Here is a 25,947-nt window from a genome sequence, read left to right as displayed (position 1 = left end):
TTTCTTTGTTCTATTGTAATTCATGACTGTTTACTTGTCTTCAGTAAGTTTGTTTTTACATAGGCTAGTATTTTTTTTTTATTTTGAGATATTGGAATTGGTAACAAGAATTATGCAACTTTGATTGGATAAAAATCCTATGTTAAGCTATATCATTATTGTGACGGGGGCCCTGCAGTAAGTCATAGCCCCGGGGCCCATTGAGGTCTTAATGCGGCCCTGCACACAACACAGTAAATATGCATTTATTCAGAATTATAAAGCAAATAGTTCCAGCTCTAAATTCTGATTAGATTAGCCACATCCGAAAGCAACTCATACAGGTTTGGAACGACATGAGGGTGAGTAAATGATGACAGAATTTTCATTTTTGGGTGAACTATCCCTTTAAGGATTAGCATGCACCTGTGGCCACACGGCAAACTGTAAAATGTTTGCAGTATTACAGATTAGGCTTCTTGGCAAAGTAATCTTTTCTTTTGTCTCTATTGAAAAATGCATTCAATAATGTGTGTGTCCAGACTCCAGAACATCAGACGGTGTTGTTTAACCATGGTGCCATCCAGAACATTGCTCCTCTGCTCATCTCTCCCTCCTATAAGGTACAAAAAGGAACCGAATGGCTTTTCCATTTATTATTGTATTTTTGATGCATGTCAGTGTATTCTGGGTAATTATGTTTTGTGAACTCTCTCTGTAGGTACGGATGCAGGCGTTGAAGTGTTTCTCAGTTTTGGCCTATGAGAACGCTCAGGTCTCTATGACACTGGTGAATGGTGAGCACGACCCTCATCCTCTGTCTACCATCATTTGATAACCACTTATTTTGTCATCCTGGTTTACGTTCATCAGAGATTATCTTTGACTTCTCTTTTGTGTTGCAGTTTTTCATTATCTTTGGTAATATCTGAAACACTGTTCAGTGAAATAAAATAATAGTGCACAACAGTAGGTTTCTGGAAGTAAAACATAACATTCAGAACAAAAATATTAAGCAGCACAACGGTGTTCAACATTGATAATAATAAGTGTTTATTGAGCACCAAATCAGCATATTAGAATGATTTTAAAGGATCATGTCACACTGAAAACTGGAGTAATGGCTGCTGAAAATTCAGCTTTGCCATCACTGGAATAAATAAAATTTTAAAATATATTAGAATAGAAAACAGTTGTTTTAAATTGTAACAGTATTTCACAATATTACTGTATTTTTGAGCAAATAAATGCAGCCTGTGAGCATTAGAGACTTCAAAACCTTTGCACAAATCCTACTGACGGCAAACATTTGATTTGATTAGTTTATGGTGTAGTATTAGAGCCTAAAATTATCAGCAGAGTTTTCTCATAGCAAATCACATAAAGTCTGATTCATCATTTTTTGCAATGTTCCTTTTTTCTTTGAATCAGATGTTGTGATTATGTAAGAGCTGGTGGTTTGGTTCAAAGCTTAAAACATTGATTTAGGTTTTCTGTATGTCTATGGAGACAATTAATAAAATAATGCTTAAGCCTGCTGAAACTCATATTATTTTGTTTATATGTATATGTTTCTCAGTGCTTGTAGATGGTGAGCAGCTCTCTCAGGTTTTTGTTAGAATGATGCAAAGGGACAAACCCATCGAAATGCAGCTTACAGCCGCCAAATGGTGAGCAAATCTCATCTCGCAGGTTATTTGTGAAAATACATGGTTAATCTCTTCAGCTTTTACAAACCCGTGCTCTTTTTCTCTCAGTTTAACATACATGTGTCGAGCAGGAGACATCAGGACAGACGACAACTGTATTGTACTAAAGGTACCTCCAAAAAACATCTACATATTTGTGATGAATGCAAAAGTGTCACCATTGAAAGTGCATAGGAACTAGTTCTGCGTGTGTGGACAGACTTTACCGTGCCTGGTGCGGATGTGCAGTAAAGAGCGGTTACTGGAGGAGAGAGTGGAGGGGGCTGAGACGCTAGCCTACCTGATGGAGACGGACATAGAACTACAGCGGATTGCAAGCGTCACCGATCACCTCGTGTCCATGTTGGCTGACTACTTTAAATACCCGAGCTCTGTCAGCGCCATCACTGATATTAAGAGGGTAACTTCACATACACATACACGCATTTAATTAGCTTTCTAAATGAGGACATACCAGAGACTTCTGTTGTTTTTGTATAAAGCTAAGTATATAGATTTCAATAGTAGGTGTAACCAGGTACCTTTTGCTTTTCCGATGAAATGTACACTCAGTTTAACTGATCATTTGTCTTCCTGTAGTTGGACCATGACTTGAAACATGCACATGAGCTGCGGCAAGCAGCCTTTAAACTTTATGCCTCGCTGGGCTCCAATGACGAGGACATCAGGAAAAAGGTGATGCATTCTATTCTATTATATTATATTGTAAGTGCTCTGTTTTAAAAAAAATAGTCAACGGCGTGACTGGAATATTGACTACTTTGATACCTTGACAATTAAAACAGGTTATTAGGTAGCTGTGGTGAATTTTCTTAGGATGTTAACATTAATTTCCCTACTACAGATTACAGAGACGGAAAACATGATGGACAGGATTGTTAGTGGCCTATCAGAATCTAGTATCAAAGTACGGTTAGCAGCAGTCAGGTATGATGCACCTTTTCTCTTAATTGACTGGCAAAAAAATTAAGAGAATTAAAACCGCCATTGTACACTACCATGCAAAAGTTTGGGGTCTGTAAGACATATATATATATATATATGTATACACATATACATATACACATACACACACATATATACATATATATATATATATATATATGTGTGTGAAAGTGACAATAAAGACATTTCTAATGTCACAAAAGATTTTGATTTCAAATAAATGTAGCCTTGATAAGCATAAAATACTTTTTTCAAAAACATTTTAAAAAATCATATAGACTTCAAATGTTTGAATACTTGTATAAATGTAAAATATGTTTGTTGAAAATGCACAACAATTGGATTTTGAAAGAATTGAGAGAATAAAAGGTTTTGCTTTGCTCTTTTATTTTAATTTATTTCTTTAAAATTTCCTCTAGATGTCTGCACAGTTTATCACGGTCTGTACAACAGCTAAGGACAAGTTTCCATGATCATGCAGTATGGAAGCCACTAATGAAGGTATGATATTCAGATGATGTTGAGTTAAATCTGAACGCTAATCAAACCCTAACTGAATGCACATTTGTTTTTGTGGGTAGTTGTTACAGAACGCACCAGATGAGGTCCTGGTCATGGCCTCTTCAACACTATGCAACCTACTGCTGGAGTTTTCACCCAGCAAAGAGGTAAAGTTCACGCACTTTGTTGGTTTATTAGCGTTATACAGCCAGGATTTTACATTTCTTACAGTTGTTCAGTAAAAGGAATATTATAATTATAATTGAACTACGTAAAACTTAAAGCTTTTAAAACTACTTCAGACTTTCTGGTCAGGCTTTCTCAAGCCAACATCAAAGTTTTTCTTAAACTTTATTATTAAATGCTCTGTTTTTTTACAGTGTAATATTATTACTATAGTAATATATTTCTTTATTGGTTTAATTTTTGTAATTTAATAAAATGAGATATTTTAATAATCACTGACCACTCACATTTTCTTTGTGCATATAGCAATATTATTAACAGAAGAATAAGATTTTTCTTTTAAATAAAGATGCCAGGGTTATTCCCAGTGCCACTGGGCTTTAAAAAGGTGACTGCGGATATGTGTGTTCACAGCCTATCTTAGAGTCTGGGGTCATTGAGTTACTATGCAGCCTCACACAAAGTGACAGTCCAGCTCTAAGGGTCAACAGCATCTGGGCTCTCATGGTAAGACCAACTGACTTCGCTCCACACCAGAGTTTCAGTATGAAAACACTCTATGTCATCAGAATCTGTAATGTGTGTTTGTGCAGAACATGGCCTTCCAGGCAGATCAGAAGGTGAAGGTGGAGATAGTTCAAGCTCTGGGCACAGAACAGCTTTTTAGACTCCTGTCTGATCCTGATACCAATGTGCTCATGAAAACATTGGGGCTACTTCGAAACCTGCTCTCCACCCGGCCGGTAACACACATTATGTGTATATATGTATATATATTTAACCTCCTGACTACCAGAAGAAAAAAAGAAGTTGAATTTAATATTTTTCATGTCATTACATTGTTTAGAGCAGGGGTGTCAAACTCAATTCCTGGAGGGCCGGAGCCCTGCAGAGTTTAGATTCAACCCTAATTAAACACATCTGATCCAACTAATCAAATCCTTCAGGCTTATTTGAAAACTACATGGTATGTGTGTTGGAGCAGGGTTGGAACAAAACTCTGCAGGGCTCCGGCCCTCCAGGAATTGAGTTTGACACCCCTGGTTTAGAGCATAAGAAAAAAATGGAAAAATAACTTGAAATAAAATAATTTGAAAAATTATATTTTAATTCATATATTATGCTATGTCCTCTGTAGAGGACACCAGGACTTTAAAAAGTCCTGTTTTTAAAATAAATAAAAATACATTAATAGACATGAAAAGGCAAAAACAGTGATTTTTATACCAAACTTTGTATAAAAATGATTCTCAACTATGTTATGAAAGATATAACAGAATGACTTGTTATACCATTTTGCTTTATGCAACATGTGCGTAAAATGGCCATAAACAGGTTGTCCCATTATGTACAATGTATCTATACACTGTATATAATTTGCATATTAATTTGTTTTTGGGGCAACGTAATGAAAAAAGAAGTGTAATAATGGGAGTAATAATTGGCAAGATTTTCATAATAATATCTAATAATTCATAGGAATATTGAAATATAATTTCTTCCTCTATTCATTTGTTGTGTCTCCCAAAATGTGTAATAAACATGCTTTTAGTCCTGGTGTCCTCTACAGTGGACATGTATGAAATCGATGTCCTGTTTCATAATAGAAAGTCATATTTTGATTTGAAACCCCATAACATTTTTTCGAGATGTTGATTTATAACAAACAATTGGAAATTTAGTCTGATTTAAATGATCATTACAAAATATAATATTTCCATAAGGGTGTTGAATTTGATTACTAAATTAATGTCAGCCATTTTTTAAGACCAAGGAGAGGGAGTGGCCATGGTGAAACATCCAAACATTTGGTATCTGTGGAAAGCCCTGAATGTGCTCTTTACAGGACATCCAGACTTACAACTGTGACATATAAGGTCTCAGAGAAATCACTAAAAAATAACCACTGATTTCTAGTCGTGTCCTCTTTTGGAAGGCCAAACAAAGTAGTTTCGCTTTCACAACGAAACACAGCGTCACTCACGGCGGCCTTGAGTGAGCGGAGGCTGGCGGCTAGAGTGAGCGGCGGTCGGCGGATTCGACGAAGGAGCAGCCGACGGGCTTGCTTTTTGTTTGTTTGTTTTTTTCTGACATGTTGGTGTTATATCTTTCACTTGGATGGTTTAAGTTGCACTGAGTAAATCCAGCTGGATAAAACAAAAACCGTGTCTGTCTTCATTCTGTGTGTAGTCAGGTTTAAGTCCCCACCAGGATATATAAACCAGTACGCGCACACACACACACACATACACACACACACACACTTGGCCTGATATATTCCCTTCCACTGTCTAAGACACTCACTAATTGTCTTTCCCCGTCTTTGGCAGCATATAGACCAGATCATGAGCTCACATGGGAAGCAGATAATGCAAGCGGTCACGCTTATCCTGGAGGGAGAACACAGCATAGAGGTCAAAGAGCAGGTGAGCTGCTCAAACACACTAAGATGGCATTGTGCTCACTGGGTCTTACAGAATCAGACTAGTAAGACATCTCAAGCAGCTATTATATTCCACAGGCATTTTGTTAAAATAATGTTCCCAGTTTAATACAAGTTAAGCTCTATGTCTATTCAAGGTGTCTGTAGAAGTCCTTGAAAAGTATTAAGGTCTTAAAATCACTTTTTATAATGTAAAACTGTTCATATCTTAAATGCCATAGAAAAAGTCTTTAGCTCTTTTGTCTTGTTATCAGTTGGTGCACCTCTTTTTATTTATATTTTTATTTTATTTTACTTTTTTCTTTCTGACTGCACAGGAATCAGTTATCAGGTTTTGAGTGTGATACACTGTGGTGCATTAAACTGTGTAAATATGGCATTTTTGTGGCATATACATGTTTAATGTTTTTGAAAGAAGTCTCTTATTCCCATCAATGTTGCAATTATTTGATTAAAAATACAGTAAAACCAGTAATATTGTGTTATAAAATTGATCTTAAATTGTTTTCTATATTTCCTATATAAAATTTATCTTAAATTGTTTTCTATATTAAGTTTAAAACAATATATGGAACGTCTTTATATTCCCTTAAACATGCAGATAACTGCTGTGGAACCCAGAACATTCATTTAGGAGCATTGATTTTAATAGTTTCCAGAGCTGATGTTTAACAATGCTTTGTCATCTTTTGCAGACATTGTGCATATTGGCCAATATTGCTGACGGAAACACTGCCAAGGAACTCATTATGACCAATGATGACATGCTCCAAAAAATTAAATATTACATGGTCAGTGCATTGTCATTAGCTCATCTGGTTTCTCAGTTGTGGGCTTTTTTCAATAAATGTTTTTTTTTTGTCTGTACCATAGTGTCCTTGTGCTGCTGCCTGTTTCCACCTTATCACTGTCCCTTGCTCTTGCCCCTTCTTGCTGGATAGTTCTTTTGCTTTTGTGTAATTTCTTCTGTTGTCTATGTTTCAGGGTCACTCCAATGTGAAGCTGCAGCTGGCTGCCACCTTCTGCATCTCTAACCTCATCTGGAATGAGGAGAACGGTGAGGAGCTCAGGACACCTGGGTTCTGTGGAGGTGTAGTGGGACAGTTTAACTGTAATGTTCTCTCAGTTTGTCCAAATATAAAAACATGCACAAAAGCATTTACAGCAAAAGTGTCATTAGTGCTGTCAAATTATCATTAAAATATTAATCATGAATCATTTGTTTTATTATTATTTTATATAATATATATTTAAAATGTCTATCTGGTTTAAGTTTTCAGTTTGAATTAAGGCATTCAATGTCCTAAAGAAAGAATACACAATAAAACCCTAACAACCAATAATTTATTATGTTAAATTTAATGGTGTTATTGATTAAATGGCAAGGGGAAAATATTTATGGAATATTAACATCTTAATTTTGTCCTAAATATTTAATTTGGAGGCTCTTATTATTATTATTTATTATTATTCCTCTAAACAATTTGTTCAGGCATACAATGCTGTTTCAGAAAATAACAACAGTGCAGCATTGGAAATACATTTTGTGAAGATTTTCTTAGTGTTGTTTATTTGTATCTGATAGTAAGACCAGTCCTCGTGTTAAATAGGACTCTTTGTGTATTGTCAAGAATACAAGTTTGTGTTTTTTTCACTTCTTCCAGGCTCACAAGAGAGACAAGACAAGCTAAGGGAGATGGGCTTCGTTGATATCTTACACAAACTCACCCAGGCATCAGATCCCAACCTCTGTGACAGGTGATCGACAGACTGGCATTCATCTGTCGGTAGTTGTTTCATCTTATGTTTGGTTTGTTGCCATAGTAATGATTTAACCATTCACATCTCCCTCTTTCTCTCAGGGCAAAAACAGCGATGCAGCAGTATCTGGCATGACCTTGAAGGAAGGCGGGATACAGCCTCACTAACAATCTCTAGGAGGATCACATCTCCTGTGTTTTTGTTTTAGATTCGAGTTTCGTTTTGCTCTTCCTTTTGTTTTGTTGCACAAGACACCTTTTGTTGTGGAGACCCTGAACAGCTTCGGAAATCAGAGGCACGGTTGCCAGGGGGCCACAGGCTTTCAGCTACGTTGGCTTAATACGTTTTCTGCTGAACTCTTGGAACTATTATTTTTTTGGACTTAATATGAAGGAAAAAAAAGTTTCTCAACGTGTGTTGCAGCGCCACCTGGTGGATTGAGGCTTTGATGCTTTGGACTCCCTTTGGAGAAAGCTGACTGAACTCTCAGTGCTACGCTTCTAGGAGCTTAGTCTCCTTATTTTGGTTTGCTGATTTACAATTGATATTATTATTATTATAACTATTATTATTTTAATTGGGACTTTGACACAAGGTTAGAAAAAGACTGCTTGTTTTTGTTCGTTTTTGTGGATACATACCTCGTAAATATATATAAATATAAATATATAAATATATTTTTGGGATTTTTAATTTCCCTTTCAGGTTGTTTTTCCCCTTTGTATTTTCCTCTCTGTAATATAGGCTGATGTGGGTATATCTGGAGAGGCAGCATGTTGGGTCATATACAAAGACATTTCGTAGAAACCATCCAACCCCAAGCAGAAGGTGAAAGTTTGTTTGCTCTTACACTGGTTCTTTGTTTTCCCATTTTCACTCCCTTTATCTTTACATGAATCAGTCTCCTCATAACTCCCACTTTTTGAAGCTCTATATTGAATGTTTCCACTCAAATATATGCAGGCCTCTGCCATGGAGCAGCCCACTGCTTTGTGTCTTTTTTTTTTTTTTTTTTTGGGTCAGGAAGGGCTTTTCGGCACAAAAGAGCTTGGATATGAGGCACATGCTTCAGAAATGTCATGCCTTGGTGCTCATGTAGGAAAAACAGGTTTGAATCCTGCCTGTGACCCTTTTTTCCCCAAATAATATAATCTTCTACTTTTGCTACCAAAAAAAAAAAAGTTGCAGAAAAACCAAAATATTCTGAATAACTTGCTGATGATGACGTCTATCAGTTATCACATGCTTTAGACATGTTGCGCCTTGGTGCTCATATAGGGTAAAACACATTTGAATCAAGATAAGTACACATCCTGAAAAGCGAAGCCAAAACATTTTGACCGCTATCTGGTGGCTGACTGCACTACAGGTCATAAACCCTGCCCTCTCCAAGTAAACGAATGGGACGTAAGCTAAGCTAAAAAAAAAAAAAAATCAAATTACTCTTAAATGTTTCCCAAAGATGGTTTCCGTCATTCTTATCACACTGATGTTTGTTCAAGTGTCTGTTTCTCTAATATGTTTGCTTTTAATTAGTTATTTGATGCTATAAAAACTGGGTGTGTTGTCTTTGGGCGGGACTTTGATATTGCTGCTCTACCTCACAATCACTACTGCACAAATGATGTCATTGGCAATACTGCGATGTTTTGGCTTCAATTTTCTATAGTGGAAGGAAGTGGAGATGCATCGTCGATCTTTTTTTACAGTCTATGGTTTGAATCCAAACAATGTCCTATCTTGTGGCAAAAAAAAAAATGTAGCAGAACCCCCCCCAAAAAAAGAACAATAAACTAACAAACTAAAGTGAGTATTTGGTTGTTTTGAAATAACTGTTATTTCAGATCAACCAAATTTAATTTGTATTTTGTGAATTCTTTGGATAAAGTTGTTTTAAAAGGAACACAGGAGTCTTTATTCTTATAAATCATCACCTGTTGTTTTATTATCTTGGTAAGCGTCTCTCATAAAGCTCATTACAGTTAATAAAATACATCTGGACCCGTTTGCCTTGGGTCGTGCAGCCCAACCCCTCCCCCCATATATGCAGGCACATTCCTCATGCAAATAAATGGACATGCAGGAAACCCCAAAGTCCATCAAAGTTCCTACTATCCATATTCATACCCCCTGACTTAGGTAAAGAAAATAGAAACCAAAGTATTCTATTGTGTTATAAACAACGTGCCTCTTCCCTATTCAAGCAAGTGCACGTTAGTAAAGATGGACAGATGGCTCACGTGCCATGCGTGTCCTCATCAAACTAATAAAACGAGATGATATCTGTATGGTTCCAAGAGATGTGCCAAATTATATGGCAGCTAGAGAAAAGAGGTGACACTGGCTGCTCGGTTTTAGCCAGTCTGTTGCTGGTCATCAGATATCAGAGATGCTGAGGTGATCTTCATTACTGAAATCCATAATCACACGGTGGTGAGAAACTAATTCAGTTTGAGGTGTTTCTGCTTCCGTGGGCACCAGCTGCAAGAATAATCTGTGAGGTTCCCTTATCAGGACAGCAGAGAAATACATACATAAAATCATTCAAATAAATAGAACAGTGAAATAAAAGTGCAGTGCTCTCTACTGTGATATATGACCAACAGCTTTTGATAAGTATTGTGAACGCTGAAAAATGGGGAGCGCTATAGGATGTTTTGTATATGTTTAATGAGAAGGCACGCTGGCAGGATGGCTAAAGCTGTGTATATGTGTTTATTTCAGTTGTAGATATGCTAACTTCTCTGGCTGTTTATTAGGTGTCATGCCAAGCTCTCAGAACCCTGCATGGGCTGCCCAGTATCTGACATGCCGACCCCTTCATAGTCTGACTGCTAAATATGATTACTGTTTCGCATGTTACAATGATAGTAGTTTGACCATTTTGTTCCAAGTACGGTATTCTGATAATTGTCTTAAGTATGCCTTTTATGACTTCTTTTAAAGGAGATAGGAGTAACTTGGGCAACAGAACATGACTTATTAGGCTACTATATACTAAAGTGCTTTGCATATCATGCATGGTGTGTGCAGGGTCAAAAATTAACACTTGCCAAGTGCAAATGTGAGTAAATTGGCTTTGGTGAGTAAATGAAACAGCCAGATGGCTGGTAATGCTTTTAGTGATTTCAACATATAACGGTATTTTTTTTATTATAATTTTTTTTTACACTGTATGAACAATAGTTTTGGCTGCTCTGCAACTTGAACAAATCCATTCGAAGCAATGCAAGTGAACATTTGAACTTTTAACTCAATGGGAAATGTAACATCAAAACTTTAGTTTTCTTTTATTGTCATAGCTCCGGAAATGTGGCGGCACATTTGTGACATTTAAACCACTGAAATGAAACCAAATTATAAAGAAAATCGAGAGGAGTTTTTTTTTGTGATGGGTGGCTTAACTGTGATACTGTGAGCGACACAATGTTCTGCGCTAGTTGCTGCAACTATACAAGGGACAAAGTGCTAAATAAATCATTTGTGATTGGGAATATATATATATATATATATATATATATATATATATATACACACACACACAATAGAGATCAAAATTAGAGAACAACCTACACTTTCCTAAATTTCAAGGTCACCCCTTAGTCCTATTTGAAGTCATTCTAACAGGAGTAGAAGGGCAGTTTTTAAGCATATTTCATTAATTAATCGTATTGTGAAGCACAGTATAAAGACTTACATGAGATATTTGAAAAATAATTCTGATCAAAATTAGAGAACACTTACAGATACCTCCAAGTTATTGGTGTTACTCTGGCACCTGGTGCTAATTTCCTTAATTATATGACAACCCCTATTTAACTGGCAGCATTCCTCTAATTTTCACTGAGATTGCAAGATGACGGGCAGCTCTAAGGTGACTGAAATCCTGCGACAGAAGGTTGTCCAGATGTAGGCCAAAGCGATGACCCTTTCAGCCACTGCACGAGAAGTTTGTCGTTCCAAATCTGTACTTTCTTGAATATTGCATCTTTAAAATGACACTAATTGATTCAAGTCCCCCAAAAAGGCTGGTTGTCCACGTAAGACAAATGCACTAGAAGACAGGATAATGCAGAGACTCTCAATGGGGAATCGATTCAACACTGCATCTGAAATTGCTCGCCAGTGCTGAACAGGGTATGGATCTGACTCGGCACATTTAAGAGAAGTCGTACTGAAAGCGTAATCTGTAGTGACCAAGCCTCTCATCAGCAGAAAGAATCAAAAGGCTAGACTAACCTTTGCTGAGGAGCATGTTGTCAAACATGTTAGTTGAACAGTGGTATACCCACAGCTAATATTCTTTCAAATTTTGAGCAATGAAGATTAACAGTATTTCAGAAAAGAACAAGTATTTGTAGATTGTTCTCTGTTTTTGATCTATCTATCTATCTATCTATCTGGACCCTGGTTGTATGTGTATATATATATATATATATATATATGTGTGTGTGCGTGTCAGCGACGTGTTACACTTTCAGCTTATTGATCATTTTCCAGAAGTGGAGGACAGGCATTTCCCAAGGTCTCCATTCTGACTGAATATGCAACTCATGATTCTTGTTAGTGAATGTGTTAAGTAGCCTGGGACAGTCTGGATGAAACAAATGAAGTATTATGGATAATGTGTTGTGACAGCTTATTCATTTACCAAATCTGGAAATTCAAATATGAACTCGATTTGCAAAGTGGGTAATTTGTAGAGTAAAAACATTGTTTTGGTAATACAGAGATAAGAAATACCACCTGACAATTCCTGTATTCTGTGCATGATTAGTGCACAGCCATGCAAGTTAATCAGTGCACTTTCACTTGTTATATTAAACTCCCATAGCAAGGTATGACCAAAGCAGGATCTTCGCAGTTCTGGTCACCATGCTTTATGTTGATTATGATGCCTGGGAAGACCCTAGAATGCCTTTAGAAGAGGAACTTCATGAAGTTGTGCTCGGAGGAGAGTGACTGACTGGTGTCAGGTAATGAGGTGCTCTCAAGTGTTGAATGCCACAGTGGCTCGCTTCCAAATCATAGTACGCTGCCTTATTGTAAGCTGTCTGTATAGGCAGCTACAATCTAAAGTAGCATTCTAACCAAAAAGGAACCTCATAAATGACTGAATTGAAACCGTTTTCATTGGTAGCAATTGTCCCTCAACCTGACAAGTTCCCAAACCCAGTCTAAAAACCATCAAAGCTTGAACTTGTACCACCTGATCGCTGCAACATCATGTGGGAACACTCAAAATAACAGTGTAGTTTTTCTGTAATACTTATGTCTAATAATTCTCATAATTGACTATGACTTAATACAAGAATAATTAGAATAACAGTAATTACGGCATGGTATAAATGCAGCATTAGTCTCTTGTGTGTTTTTGTTTTATGTAACAAGTACGACACTCCTGGATAAAACTTTTCAATTAATGCATTCGGAGATGTCTTATCCATGATGCATACATATAATAGTGACATAGATTTTAGCCAAAACAATGTATCTTTTAAGACAGCATCATTTTAGATGTCTGCCATTTGAAAAAGGTGTCAGTACCATGCCTAATTGCCTATGATACCTAAAAATGCTGTCTGTAAAAGTAGGCAGCTCACTAGGGTTTAGAAAAGAGCCACAAGCTATCCAATTACAAGAGTATCATCCTGAAGGAACAGCAATCAGTTTTGTCTGTCATTCAGAATGTAGGTGTGTTGGGGTAACTGCAGTCACAGCCCAGTTCACCACTCCCCTATTTGCTAAGTCAACTAATCGTAGTATTCATCTTTCAGTCTCTCACAGTGGCGGTCCCTCTTCATTTATGAAGCTGATATGCTCTGTGGAAGGCCTTCCTCCTGCTGCCCATTCTTGCATCTCAAACTCTAACTGAGGAGGTCCCGGCCTGGGGTTCTGCGGGGACTGTGAAGTGACAAAAGAGGCCTGGGTTTCTGGCAGGGAGTCCAGGAAGCAGGGCAAGGGTGGGGGGGAGGTGTGTGGACAAGAAGGGGAGGTGTGCGGACAAGAAGGAGGGGTGCACGGCCCTGGCTGGACCTGAGGGGCGGTGGCAGTGGAGGAAGGGGATGAGGGAAACTGACTGATTCCCAGCCTGTGGTCACCAGGGGAGTTACTGATTGAGGGTGGTGCAGAGCAATGAGACAGCGGTAGAGGTGAGGTGTCCTGTGAGGGGGGTCGAGGTAGCAAACCTCTGCTATGACTGGCAGGTCGGTGAGGACCCTGGCAGGGAGAGCAGGAAGTAGATTGGGAGCGGAAAGAAGGGAGCGAGAAGGAAAAGGTTAGAGATGGGGATAGGGGGTGGCTGGCTTGCGGTGGCTGGGCCGGAGCTGCCTGAGTGCCTTCCCCCTCCGTTTGGGCTGTCACTGGAGAAAGAAGGACTGGAAAGGAAGGTTCCCTCGAACAGCCTGCCTGAGCCTGTGCTTGGGGTCTCTGCGGCAAGTTGGTGGGTATGAGACAGCTGGCCAAGCCAATGCTCCCAGTGTCTGCGTTGTCCAATAGGGTGCAAGTAGATCTGAGTGGTGCAGACGATGTGGCTGTGGGCGAAGGAGCTGGTGGCGTGGATATTGTTGGACCGCTGCTACTGCTGGGAGATGGAAGCATTGTTGGCCTAAGGGCTGTCTGGAGAGGTTGAGATCCAATGACAAGCAAGGGCCGGAGGAGACGTGTCATTTCCTGTAGCTCTTTGCTCAGCTGAGAGACTTGCTGGGATAGACTAGTCATCTGTGAATGAGATCAGCAGAATGTAAGTTATGGAACATATAGTTCTGGCTATAAAATCTGACTGGATGTTCTTCATTCAAAACTATTCACATTAAACGATGTCCCAGGTACCTATTTCCTTATGGGTGTAGTGGCTGCATGTCTCTTGAATCATTCCGCTGTCACAAAATTAAGCCGTTTTAGGATATGAAGAGCTTTTCGCTTAGCATCCAGGTCCTGATCAATCTCTCTGGGTTTATTTTGCTATGTTGACCAGCTGACTCTTTACTATCTTGTACTTACTGAACAAAGATGTCTTTTATGATAGTGCTGTAGAGCAGCCTTTTTACAAAAATCAATAAGCCACTTGTCTTACACCCTTTAAAAGTGGTAAAATCAATGTAATGCATGGCCTCTAGTGGCTTATTGGTTTTGGTAGAGCCTGATCTACTTTTCACACATCTTCACAGATATAAAGGGATTTTATAACCTGCATGTTGAGTAATGTTGTAGTACTCAGGAGTTTGTCTGAGTCCAAGACCGTATTTCCATGGTCTTGGTCTTGACCCAGACTCGAGACCTATTCCGGTGCCGAGCACTAAAATTCTATCCACAGTGTTGTAGTACTTGAGACCGAAATTGGTCTGGAGGTTTGCGTCACACTGATTATATAATATAATTTGATTAATTCTGATTTTATAGTTTCATTTACCTCCTCACTCAGTTTGGTGATGCTCTGCTTGGTCTCCAGCTGCTCCTGGTTCACTGCACACAGATGCACACAAAACGAGGTAAGTTGTTATAGAGAGTGTTAAACATATTTTTTTAAGCAAACAGTGAGGGAGGCTTGGATGGATGAAGAAAACGGTTCCCTGGCCTTCTGATGCATATTGCACACAAAACTTGTAAGAGCTGCAATCTGATTGGCCAGCTTTAAAGTCATTGTGCATCGGAATTAAAGTTGCATTAGTAAAGTTCCCAGGCTGCTATGATGAATGATTGAGAGGGAAAAAAATTAATAAATTGATTTGCTAAGGTTTGTAAAGTTCAAGGTCTGTGGCATCAAAAGTCTTATCCTCAAAGGTACTGAAGAGTTTTGATTGAGACATTTAGTGGGACAAATATCTCTGAGCAGCAAAATATTCTGTATTGCTTTGAGGTTCATATCCAATTTCAGATGTACCAGCCCTAAATGTCACGTTAAAAAAAAATAATTGGCAGTTTTACATATTGGTCAGATGGTCCCTTCCTGTCTAAGTGGGCGTTTCTTGGACAGAATAAGCTGCAGAATAAGTCTGATTGTGCAAGACAGTCTATTTTTGGAAATATCACTTGATAATATTTCCTTTCAGAAATCGCATTCTGCTTTGTAGTTGTGTTTGTACCTGGGGAAGGGGATGGAGGACCGCTCTGAGGTAGGGTGGGACCGAACTCAAACCTTTGTGTTGAGCTGGAATTGCTTTCTGTCTCTATGCCGTCCACAAACCTGCAGAGACATCAGACAAATGCACTGTTGTACAGCTGATCAAGAGCTGGTAAGAGATTCATTCAGTGTGGTTAAAAATAACTGAAATAATAATATTAACAATAATATTAAAATAGCTTTAGTAACTTTAAAAAACTGTTTTCTATTTTAATATATTTTAAACTCTTATTTATTCCTATGATGATTTCTGAAGGATCGTGTGACATTGAAAACTGAAATAATGGCTGCTGAAAATTCAGCTTTGCCATCACAGGAATACATTCCATCTTAAAATATAAAAGTTATTTTATATTGTAATAATGCTTTACAATATTACTGTTTTTACTGTATTTTTTATCAAATAAATGCAGCTTTGATGAGCATAAGAGACGTCTTGCAAAAATATAAGATCTTAATTATTCCAAGTCATGGAATAGCTGGATACTTCTTCTAAATTATGAATCTGTAAAGTTCTTGTGAGAGCCACCAGAGGGCCGCAGCTCATTGAGGATGTGATGTGTATGTGTACCTGGGGCTGAGTTCTGGAGGGACGCTGCTGAAACTGACCACAGGGATCTGGAGGGTGGCGGGTCGCGTGTGGTCTGACGGAGGGCGGAAGGGGCGAGGGGGGAGGAGAGGCGATCGCAGGGGGGAGCTGAGGCCCCGGGTGAGGCGAAGAGGAGAACGTGGGGCCCTTGATACTGAGTGCTGCTCTTCATCATTCTCCTCGTCCTCACGGATAGCAGGAAGTTTCTTCCCCAGACCACCATTGCTTTCCCAGTCCAGCTGAGAGAGACAGAGCAGATTTAGTTATGTTTATGTCAGTATGAAACGCAGTAGATACACATGCCTTCGATCAGCAGAAGTGGTATAATTAGAGCTTGTGTCATAATATTTTACTACAGTACTTGCAAAGTAACACTGCTAATCTTTTTTATTCTTCACCTTGTACACCTTGTACATCTTAATTTTCTGATTCTGCTCATTTTTTATATAATATAATTTGAACCTTTTTAATTTCAGGTGTATTCTATTTCTGAGATGTATATCTTGGACATTTATTTTCTATTACACATCTCTCTGGAAAGCTTAATTTTGATGTGACCTAATATCTTTCTATGGACTCTTTCATGGTACTTATTAAAAACATGTTAACATAAATAGATATTTAATGTCTATGTACTGATTTATTTGATAAGTACAGTAGCTGTGTAATAATAACTGGGATAATGTACAGACAGTCTGTCTGTTTAATTCTGCAAAATAAACTCTAAAAACCCTTAATGGACAATGTCTTCTACATTTTAAAGGGGTCATATGATGCGATTTCAAGTTTTCCTTTCTCTTTGGAGTGTTACAAGCTCTTGGTGCATAAAGAAGATCTGTAAAGTTGCAAAGACTAAAGTCTCAAATCCAAAGAGATATTCTTTATAAAAGTTAAGAGTCAACCACGCCTACCTAAAACGGCTCGTTCTAACACGCCCCCACATGTCTACGTCACTATGTGGAAATATTAGGAACAGGAACAGAAGTAGTGTTGATGCAGCCATGTCAGGGAGACGCTGTGTGATTCAGTGCAAAAGCACTGTATTTGGCCTTCCGAAAGTAGATGCAATTAGGAATCATTGGTTAAGATCAGTGGTGGAAAGAGTACTGAAAAAATATACTCAAGTAAAAGTACCATTACCTTCCAAAAAATGTAGTGTGAGTAGAGTAAAATTACTTGTCCAAAAAACTACTTGAGTAAGAGTAAAAGAGTAGCCTATTTAAAAGTACTCATGAGTATTGAGTAGTGAGTACTGAGCTGTGGATTCTACCCCCTCATAATAAACGCTGTACACCGCAATTGATACATTTTAAAAACGTTAAAAGAAAATTAGAATAAGGATCATGTGACAGAAATAAATGACATTTTAAGATAGATTAGAAAAGTTGTTTTAAATTGTAACAATATTTCCCAATATTACTGTATTTTTTATCAAATAAAGAGATTTCTTTCAAAAAACATGAACATTAGTGTTCAAATCCTCCATTCATAGTCTTGAACAAAATGTTCACGTTCAAATTGGCAACAATCTGACTGCAATATCTGCATACTGAATAGTGGCCGGCCTTCTCACCTGCATTTATTTGCAAGCTAATTTGTGATCTTACATTCTTTAGCCATCTATAATCACTTTTCACTGTGGAATTGTGTTGAACCTAGGGTTACCTCTAACATTAACACTATTCTACTGCTACCTTGCAAGCATTAGTACTTCCTTCTAAAAATGCAAATCTAGGTATTAAAGAAAAATTTACATTTATAAAAACCATTCTTGGTCTTCAATAGCAAGTAAATCTGAAAATTCAAATGGGTAGTAAAGAGTCATGACCAGTGCGTGGCAGACTAACACAGCCTGTTGATTTTTCTTGCTCCTCTCTTCATTTCTACCATGTTTCTCCACCTCAACTTTCTGCATATTTTCCATTGCACTTTCTATTGTATTGTTGCACACAAAAACACTCTTCTTTGTAGAAGCTGAAATTGATTTCGATTTCTTCGTTGTTAACTCTCAGCACTGCATGTTCTTAGAATGTCATAAAAAATAATGGCTGCAAGCAGAGTAATCCTGCGGCACCACAGAAGAGGTTGCAGAGAGGAGAGGCGGCACTGTTTATTTTTGTTTTGTCAAAACACATAAAAGACTGTGTCAATCACCGTCCGTCGCTATAGGGTGGCAACACACACACAGCCCGCATCCCTGTATTACTAACAAACTCCATCACATAACCAAGAAGGAAAGAGACTGAAAAATAACAATTTGAGCAAATCTTAATGAACGTCTCCCCCTTCCCTTTCTTCCCATCCCTACATTTGCTCTCCCCTATTCAATTTGACTGAAATCTCTCCATCTTTATCTGCAATCCCCCTCCCATTCTCCGCACCCTGCCTCTCTCTTTCTTCACATCTTGTTTTTTTCCCCGTTGCTCTCATGATCTCCACCCCCACACTCCGACTGCAGTCCCACACCCCACCTAAAGCAGAATTTATTTTTAGCCATCTCCTTCCAATCTTAGTAACACAGACTCCAGTGGCACGAGGGGAGCATGTGTGCATGTGTATAAGATGCTTAAATTGGTGTTTCTACAGAAGTTTTCACTTTCTTTCCCTCCCCACCTCCAGAGAGCGAGAGAGAACGAGGTGTTTATTCGGGCATTTCCATGTCCCTCGAGTCGCCAAATTCAGTCAATCACAGCTAAGTATAACAAGAAAGAGAGGAAAGAATGCATTACCTTTTTCCTCCAAAGCCCTAGTGCACAAACACACACAGACAGTTAATAGTAATGCCCAGTAATCACATTTCTATTTTCACCAGCTATGCAATTACGTGCAAATGTATGTGTGAGTGTGCGTTCATTGGTATTCTCTGTGCATTCTGGGGTTGCACACATGTGAAATGAGCATTGATGCTGATCCGTTATGTCTCATGGCACAAACAAACTTGATTTTTAGGAAAATGAAGGAAATGAAGTGCTTGCATATGCAAAAGTTACTGCCAAGATGTCAAGCTATTGTTGCTGGTTGACGGGGCATTTCTATGCGGTTGCTAAGGTGTTTTGAGAGTGCATTGCTATACAGCCGATAGGGTGTTCTGGGTGGTCTAGGTCAAACAAATCCCTTCATAATGCTATGAGAAAATTGTATATCCGATTGAAAACCTCTCGATTTGAGGTAGGGTTAAACTGCAACAGTATCTCGTATATATTGACATATTATGTCCCTGCCACTCCACCAGCCATCGTTCGTTCCTTCCCTCTCTTTCTCACTTTATCTCCCTCTTTCTCTCCTCAAACACAGCAATATCTTTCTCCAGCTGGAGTGAAAGCTGCATGTGACACCTTGCAGAAGCAGCACTGCAGGAAAAAGTGAAAAGGAGAGAAAAGAGGCACCTCTCCCCCCCTGGCTGGGTCCCCCGCGCCTCGAGCTAAGATTGGATCCTGTAAGATAAAAATAGCACTGAAACGAGAGGCGCGGGGGACCCAGCCAGCATGGAGTCCCCGCCTTCCCTCTGTGCTATTCTTAGTATCGGCACATACTCCAAACCGCAGCATGCTGCTATTCCTGTCCTCACAAGTTATACTCAAGGCTGGGAGAATGCGCACGTGTGTGTGTGTGTGTGTGTGTGTGTGTGTGTGTGTGATCCCCCACGCCTCTCACTTCAGTGCTATTTTTATCTTACAGGATCCAATCTTAGCTCGAGGCGCGGGGGACCCAGCCAGCACGGAGTCCCCGCCTTCCCTCTGTGCTATTCTTAGTATCGACACACTCCAAACTGCAGCCTGCTGCTATTCCGGTCCTTGCAAATTACACTCAAGGCTGGGAGAATGTGTGTGTGTGTGTGTTTGTAAGAGAGGGGTCTCATGCACAGGCATATATGCATCCTGAAGGTGAGGGGGGAAGGGGCTTTATCTAAGTCAGGGAAAGGACACGGACTTCAAGAATGTGCAAGAAGGAAGGAAAGATGCCAAAGACAGCAGATGGGGATCCATTTTGTATTCTGCTGCTTGTGGATGTGGGCAATGCAGCGTTACACACACATACCTCCAGTCTGTAGATCACGGCTCATGAATTAATTGAGTAACTCGGAACTCTACATGCACAATTCACTATGGACAACTGGGTGTGCAGTAGAGGGTTACAGATTTACATTTCTTGCATTTTTATTCATTTGGCAAATGCTTTTTTCTAAAGTGACTGTTCACACCAGTCCGAATGTTCAGCACGAAAAGCATAAATACAACGGTTGCCCCAGTTATTACCATACACAAAGCAATGCTGCACAACTTTCTGTTTCTAATCTACTTGTCATGGAGAAGAAAGTAGCCTCAAACAGTATTTACATGGTTCCAAGTCTAGTTTTCTTTTCTTTTCTTTTCCTTTCCTATCTTTTTTTGTAATTAAACAACACCAGTACAGAGTATTCTTTTATATGTTGTAGGTTGGATTAAATGATTACAGAATTTTCATTTTTGGGTGAACTGTCCAAAAACTGTATGTATGTACACTGTATGTAACATGTTTCTATTTTTATATCTACTAAATAATTGTATAAGAAAAATCTAAAAGAACTGATACAGCAGAGAATATGAACCATAATGCTCATGAAGGCACTATTATCGTGTTTGTCTATTTGAATAATGCATTATTTATAGGACTCATATCAGCTCCACTGCACAACCGTACAATATTGATAATCCAGTCCTGCCCTGTACATTTGTGGCAACTGCCTCAGTCCCTCATGCACATGATTCGGGCTAAAAAAAGCACATGTACACACTGCTTGACCTTTACAGTCATAGATGTAGAATCAAAGGTAATACACTGGGATTGTCACCCTTTGCCCTGAATACCATCATGTATGCTTGCAAGCATCACTCACGTCAGCTCCACTGCCCTCCCGCAGGTTATAGGTTAGATCGTGCTGAATTTCGCTGACAAACTTCTGGGCGTATTCAGGATAGAGGCGCAGCACTTCACGCAGTCCCTTTAGGCTGATGTACTGCAGGTCACAATACGTCAGTGCTTTCACGTTTGCGTTGGTCTTGATCACCTGCTCTTTTGTCAGCGAGTCCGATCCAATCAGGTCTCCCTTTCCTGTTTGAGAAAAGCAGATAGAAGTTCATTTGTGGCTTAAACAGGCTTTGTCATGCAATATTCATAAATACACATTTAAAGTTGCATATGTATATTAGATCCTTCCAGTATTTTGTGTAAACGTATTCAGACAAGTAAACAAAGACAGAGTGTCAATCAAATTTAGACGCTAAAGTTCTAAGCAAAAGCTTTCTGTTCTAGGTTTGAAAATGAGACACAGGAGAGGCACACAAGGCAGCATAGAGGCTAAAAATATGTTCTGGTTTGGTGCAAAGGGACTATGAAAGCAGTGACAAATTCTGAAGTGTGCTAAAATGTCAGAGCAGTGCATTCTGGGGATGGCACACCAGTTAGCACACATTGGAGGCAACTGAGTTCAGCAGTGCTGGGAGAGATGGGTGGTAGACCATATGTGCATCTTTCATCAAGTAAGCAGGTGTGGTAATTATGCACGGAGTGTGTGTGTGTGTGTGTGTGTGTGTGTGTGTGTGTGTGTGTGTGTGGTTACATGTTTGTACTGTCATGTTTATAAGAGCTCTATGCATCTTATCTCTAAGATAACATGGCAGAACACAATGGCTGCAGTTTGTTTTGTTATCCTTTCTTATTCTCTCTTTTTGTTCTCTCTTTTACCGGTGTATGATACGTCGTGTGTGTGTGTGTGTGTGTGTGTGTGTGTGTGTGTGTGTGTGTGTGGTTACATGTTTGTACTGTCATGTTTATAAGAGCTCTATGCATCTTATCTCTAAGATAACATGGCAGAACACAATGGCTGCAGTTTGTTTTGTTATCCTTTCTTATTCTCTCTTTTTGTTCTCTCTTTTACCCCTTGTTCTCTTCTGCTTCTCTATATGAGCAAAAACATGATTGTCCATTGACAAAGTAGCCATGTATTCTGCCAAAACTGTATTTGCAAACTACGCATCAATCAAAAAAGTCAGAACATATAAAAAAGCAATGTGGTAGAAATCTTACTTGTAACTGTTCTGCATGCAAGGTCTGAACTGATGTTTTCTTGTTCTTGTAAATTCTTGATTTGTTAGTCGATCCCATGATTCCATATTTTCATTAAATACATGACTTCCATCAGGACCATGAAATTAAAATGGACTATTCTTATATTTTAGGGAAATTTTATTATATTTTAATTTTTTTTTTTAAAGTGCCCTCATAATGTTTAATTAAAAACATTAACATATCCACACTGTCTCAACATCTTTTTTCTAATGGCATGCGCTCCGGTTCAAGAACTGTGTAATAAATGTTGTCCAATGGCCAAATGAGTTTCAACACTTTTCCTCAAGCAGCCACTCACATAAAACATTCATCTATTCAGTTTGCATCACCCACTTTCTATAATCCAATCAATTCCCAAAACACAAAATCAAATTCCACCCCACATTTTTTTTTCTTGTTTGAAAAGCCATTTCATTTGAATATATATGTCACAACAGCAAAGAAAATTTGGTTGCAATTTTCATTTTATAGTGATTTTAAGTGTTATGTGCTTATTTGCCCTCGGCATGAAAGTGTCACAGAAGCATGATTTTTATGATGGTTTATATATAGCAAAAAGCAGGACGTGTGCATGGGATTGTAGCAAGAAAAATTGTTGGTTAATTTAAATGTTCAATAACAGAATTCACAGGATTCTTTGGAAACAATACAGTAAATATACATGAATGAAAAGAGTCATTTGTGTGCATTCAATCCATAGAGTTGAATGCATCAGTCAACACTGACGTGAGCCATGTGACAGGGCCTGAAGAGGAATCTCACTCTCCATCTCGTTGTTTCCTCCTTTCCTTGTCTCTATATATGTTTTCTTGTCCTTTCTCAGAATCAGTCTCTCATTCTCCTTACAGCCCCAAAAGACTGTAGCTCTACAGTGCAATAACACGTTTAATCTCATTGTGAGGTGACATGAGTCTAGGAGGAGGAAGCTATTTCATATCACAGCTTTAATTAAGACAATCACTCCCCCTACAAACGCAGCTCAGAGACATCTGTGTGTCTGCGTGTTTTTATTGGTCTGGTTCTGAGAATAACTGTTTATTGCTGTCTGTTTTGACTAATCGTTCACTTTCGTTTCAAGCTTAAATTTTTTATCAGTCATTGCCAATTTGCTCAGTGTCTTTCTCTCCTGCTCTCTCTCCGTTTTCCTGGCTGTCTATCTGTTTGTCTCTCATTCTCTCTCTCTCTCTCTCCAGTATTCTCCGGAGCCTCCTGTGGATCCTCGGGTCAAGCTGTCAGATCGATAACGCCACAGGAAAGTGCCATTACTTTGCGTGTGTGCAGGTGGTGTGTTTTCAACATCAAACGCAGATCCTCCAAACACCGAACCAAACAGTGTCTCAGTGACAGTGAGTGGATGTGCATGGGAACACAGGCAGGCATATGTGCTCCTGAATGTGTGTGTGCATTAATTCACAGCTCTACTTTTCCTCTTCCTTTTAAGATATAATAGTTCAATCTTAAAGGTTGTATATGCCATGGTCTAATGGTCCATTCACTCTCTGGAAAAGGAAGGTGTAATAAGTGTGAGATTTATATACAACTTCATATACTATACCCAGTGGCATCATATACATATATACACTTTTTAAGAAATTAATACTTTTATTGAGCAAGAATGCATTAAACTGATCAAATGTGACAGTAAAGACATTTATAATGTTGCAAAATATGTCTATTTCAAATAAATGCTGTTCTTTTTAAACTTTCAATTAAATCAAAGAATCCTAGGGAAAAAAATAAAAATATTAAGCAGCACAACAGCTTTTAAAATCGATAATAATGTTTCACAAATCATCATATTATAATGATTTCTGAAGGATCATTTGACTCTGAAGAGTAGAGTAATGATTGCTGAAAATTCAGCGGTCATCACAGGAATATATACAATTTTAAAATATATAAAAATAGCAAACAGTTATTTAAAATTGTAATAATATTTCACAATATTACGGTTTTTACTATATATTTGTTTATCAAATAAATGCAGCCTTGGTGACATAAAAGACTTCTTTATAAAGCTATTAAATATATACTCCGATCAGGCATAACATTATGACCACCTTCCTAATATTGTGTTGGTCCCCCTTTTGCTGACAAAACAGCCCTGACCAAATTGCATTATCCTGCTGGAAGAGGCCACAACCACCAGGGAATACTGTTTCCATGAAAGGGTGTACATGGTCTGCAACAAAGCTTAGGTAGTTGGTACATGCCAAAATAACGTCCACATGGATGGTAGGATCCAAGGTTTCCCAGCAGAACATTGCCCAAAGCATCACACTTCCTCCGCCGGCTCGCCTTCTTCCCATATTGCATCCTGGTGCCATGTGATCCCCAGGTAAGCGACGCACATGCACCCGGCCGTCGTGATGTAAAAGAAAATGTGATACATCAGACCACACCACATTCTTCCATTGTTATGCAGTCCAGTTCTGAAGTCATGCCCACTGTTGGCGCTTTCGGCGGTGTACAGGGGTCAGCATGGGCACCCTGACTGGTCTGTGGTTATGCAGCCCCATACACAACAAACTGTGATGAACTGTGTATTCTGACACCTTTCCATCAGAACCAGCATTAACTTCTTGAGCAATTTGAGCTATAGTAGCTTGTCTGTTGGATCAGACCACACGGGCCAGCCTTCACTCCCCACGTGCATCAATAGGTGCGTTCGACTTCAAGCACGGCTACAGACGGCAGTCAACAAGAGTAGCCGCTTGCAGTCGGGGGCGGAGTTGAAAACGGAGTCGTCACGTTGGACACTTTCTGCTTCCGTTAGTGACGCTTGCGCGGTGTTTGCATACTCTATCACAGATGAAGTGAATTAAATGCAATTATTTGTCAAATATACAGATGTTTCAGAAACGTTTTCACGAGCAACAGATATATACTGATTATATAGGACTACGTCTTAATACATCGCCATCTGTTCAAGAATAAAGTTCAACGTAAACATATACTATTTAAATACTAATAAAGTGGGGGAATATATGTTTTCATCAGTGTTGTATGATAAACGTGACTCAATATAACATTGCGACTACAGTAAAAAAGCTGTTCTAAAAACAGATTTGTGGCTATTATTGGAATTTAAAAGGTTAGAATAAACCCGAAACACACGTGATAGTTGTCATGCAGTGAATCTGGCCAATCGTGAAACGGCTGTGTCGTCATCAACGCTCCTGCAGCCACTCTGGAGAAACTGAGCCGGCTAGAGTCCTTACCAGGTCAAGAAAATATGATCATATTACCCCAATTTTACAGTCTCTGCACTGGCTACCTATTAAATTCCGTATCAGTTACAAAATATTATTACTTGCCTATAAGGCCCTTAATGGGTTAGCTCCTGCGTACCTAACTAGTCTTCTACCACGCTACAATCCATCACGCTCCCTAAGGTCGCAAAACTCTGGACTTTTGGTAGTACCTAGGATAGCAAAGTCCACTAAAGGAGGTAGAGCTTTTTCGCATTTGGCTCCCAAACTCTGGAATAGCCTTCCTGATAACGTTCGGGGTTCAGACACACTCTCCCTGTTTAAATCTAGATTAAAGACACATCTCTTTGGCCAAGCATTCAAATAATGCATCTCATAATCTTTTACTGCAG

At 38.8% G+C, this 25,947-nt stretch overlaps 2 protein-coding genes across 2 annotated transcripts in view; one reads left to right on the top strand and one right to left on the bottom strand.

Annotated features, from left to right (window-relative positions):
- The window catches only part of LOC107698522 (armadillo repeat-containing protein 8-like), a 16,063-nt gene extending 7,138 nt beyond the window's left edge, over nt 1-8,925 (top strand). Inside the window, exons 7-22 of the mRNA XM_016499543.1 lie at nt 522-602; nt 701-776; nt 1,559-1,649; nt 1,737-1,797; nt 1,888-2,088; nt 2,268-2,363; nt 2,533-2,615; nt 3,053-3,134; nt 3,215-3,301; nt 3,735-3,827; nt 3,914-4,063; nt 5,651-5,746; nt 6,459-6,554; nt 6,748-6,820; nt 7,428-7,521; nt 7,626-8,925. Coding sequence (XP_016355029.1) covers nt 522-602; nt 701-776; nt 1,559-1,649; nt 1,737-1,797; nt 1,888-2,088; nt 2,268-2,363; nt 2,533-2,615; nt 3,053-3,134; nt 3,215-3,301; nt 3,735-3,827; nt 3,914-4,063; nt 5,651-5,746; nt 6,459-6,554; nt 6,748-6,820; nt 7,428-7,521; nt 7,626-7,659 — 1,494 coding nt within the window. The 3' untranslated portion in view covers nt 7,660-8,925. The remainder of the gene's footprint in view (nt 1-521; nt 603-700; nt 777-1,558; nt 1,650-1,736; nt 1,798-1,887; nt 2,089-2,267; nt 2,364-2,532; nt 2,616-3,052; nt 3,135-3,214; nt 3,302-3,734; nt 3,828-3,913; nt 4,064-5,650; nt 5,747-6,458; nt 6,555-6,747; nt 6,821-7,427; nt 7,522-7,625) is intronic.
- Nucleotides 8,926-13,039: 4,114 nt separating this feature from the next.
- LOC107698521 (potassium voltage-gated channel subfamily H member 3-like) overlaps nt 13,040-25,947 on the bottom strand; it is a 100,569-nt gene continuing 87,661 nt past the window's right edge. Inside the window, exons 10-14 of the mRNA XM_016499542.1 lie at nt 21,112-21,326; nt 16,218-16,474; nt 15,609-15,709; nt 14,936-14,988; nt 13,040-14,244 (exon numbers count right to left, since the gene is read on the bottom strand). Coding sequence (XP_016355028.1) covers nt 13,306-14,244; nt 14,936-14,988; nt 15,609-15,709; nt 16,218-16,474; nt 21,112-21,326 — 1,565 coding nt within the window. The 3' untranslated portion in view covers nt 13,040-13,305. The remainder of the gene's footprint in view (nt 14,245-14,935; nt 14,989-15,608; nt 15,710-16,217; nt 16,475-21,111; nt 21,327-25,947) is intronic.

Source organism: Sinocyclocheilus anshuiensis, unplaced genomic scaffold (genome assembly GCF_001515605.1).
Source record: "Sinocyclocheilus anshuiensis isolate Anshui unplaced genomic scaffold, SAMN03320099.WGS_v1.1 scaffold138, whole genome shotgun sequence".
Taxonomy (NCBI): domain Eukaryota; kingdom Metazoa; phylum Chordata; class Actinopteri; order Cypriniformes; family Cyprinidae; genus Sinocyclocheilus; species Sinocyclocheilus anshuiensis.
The sequence above is the reverse complement of the archived record's forward strand: the minus strand, read 5'-3'. Positions and strand labels throughout refer to the sequence as shown.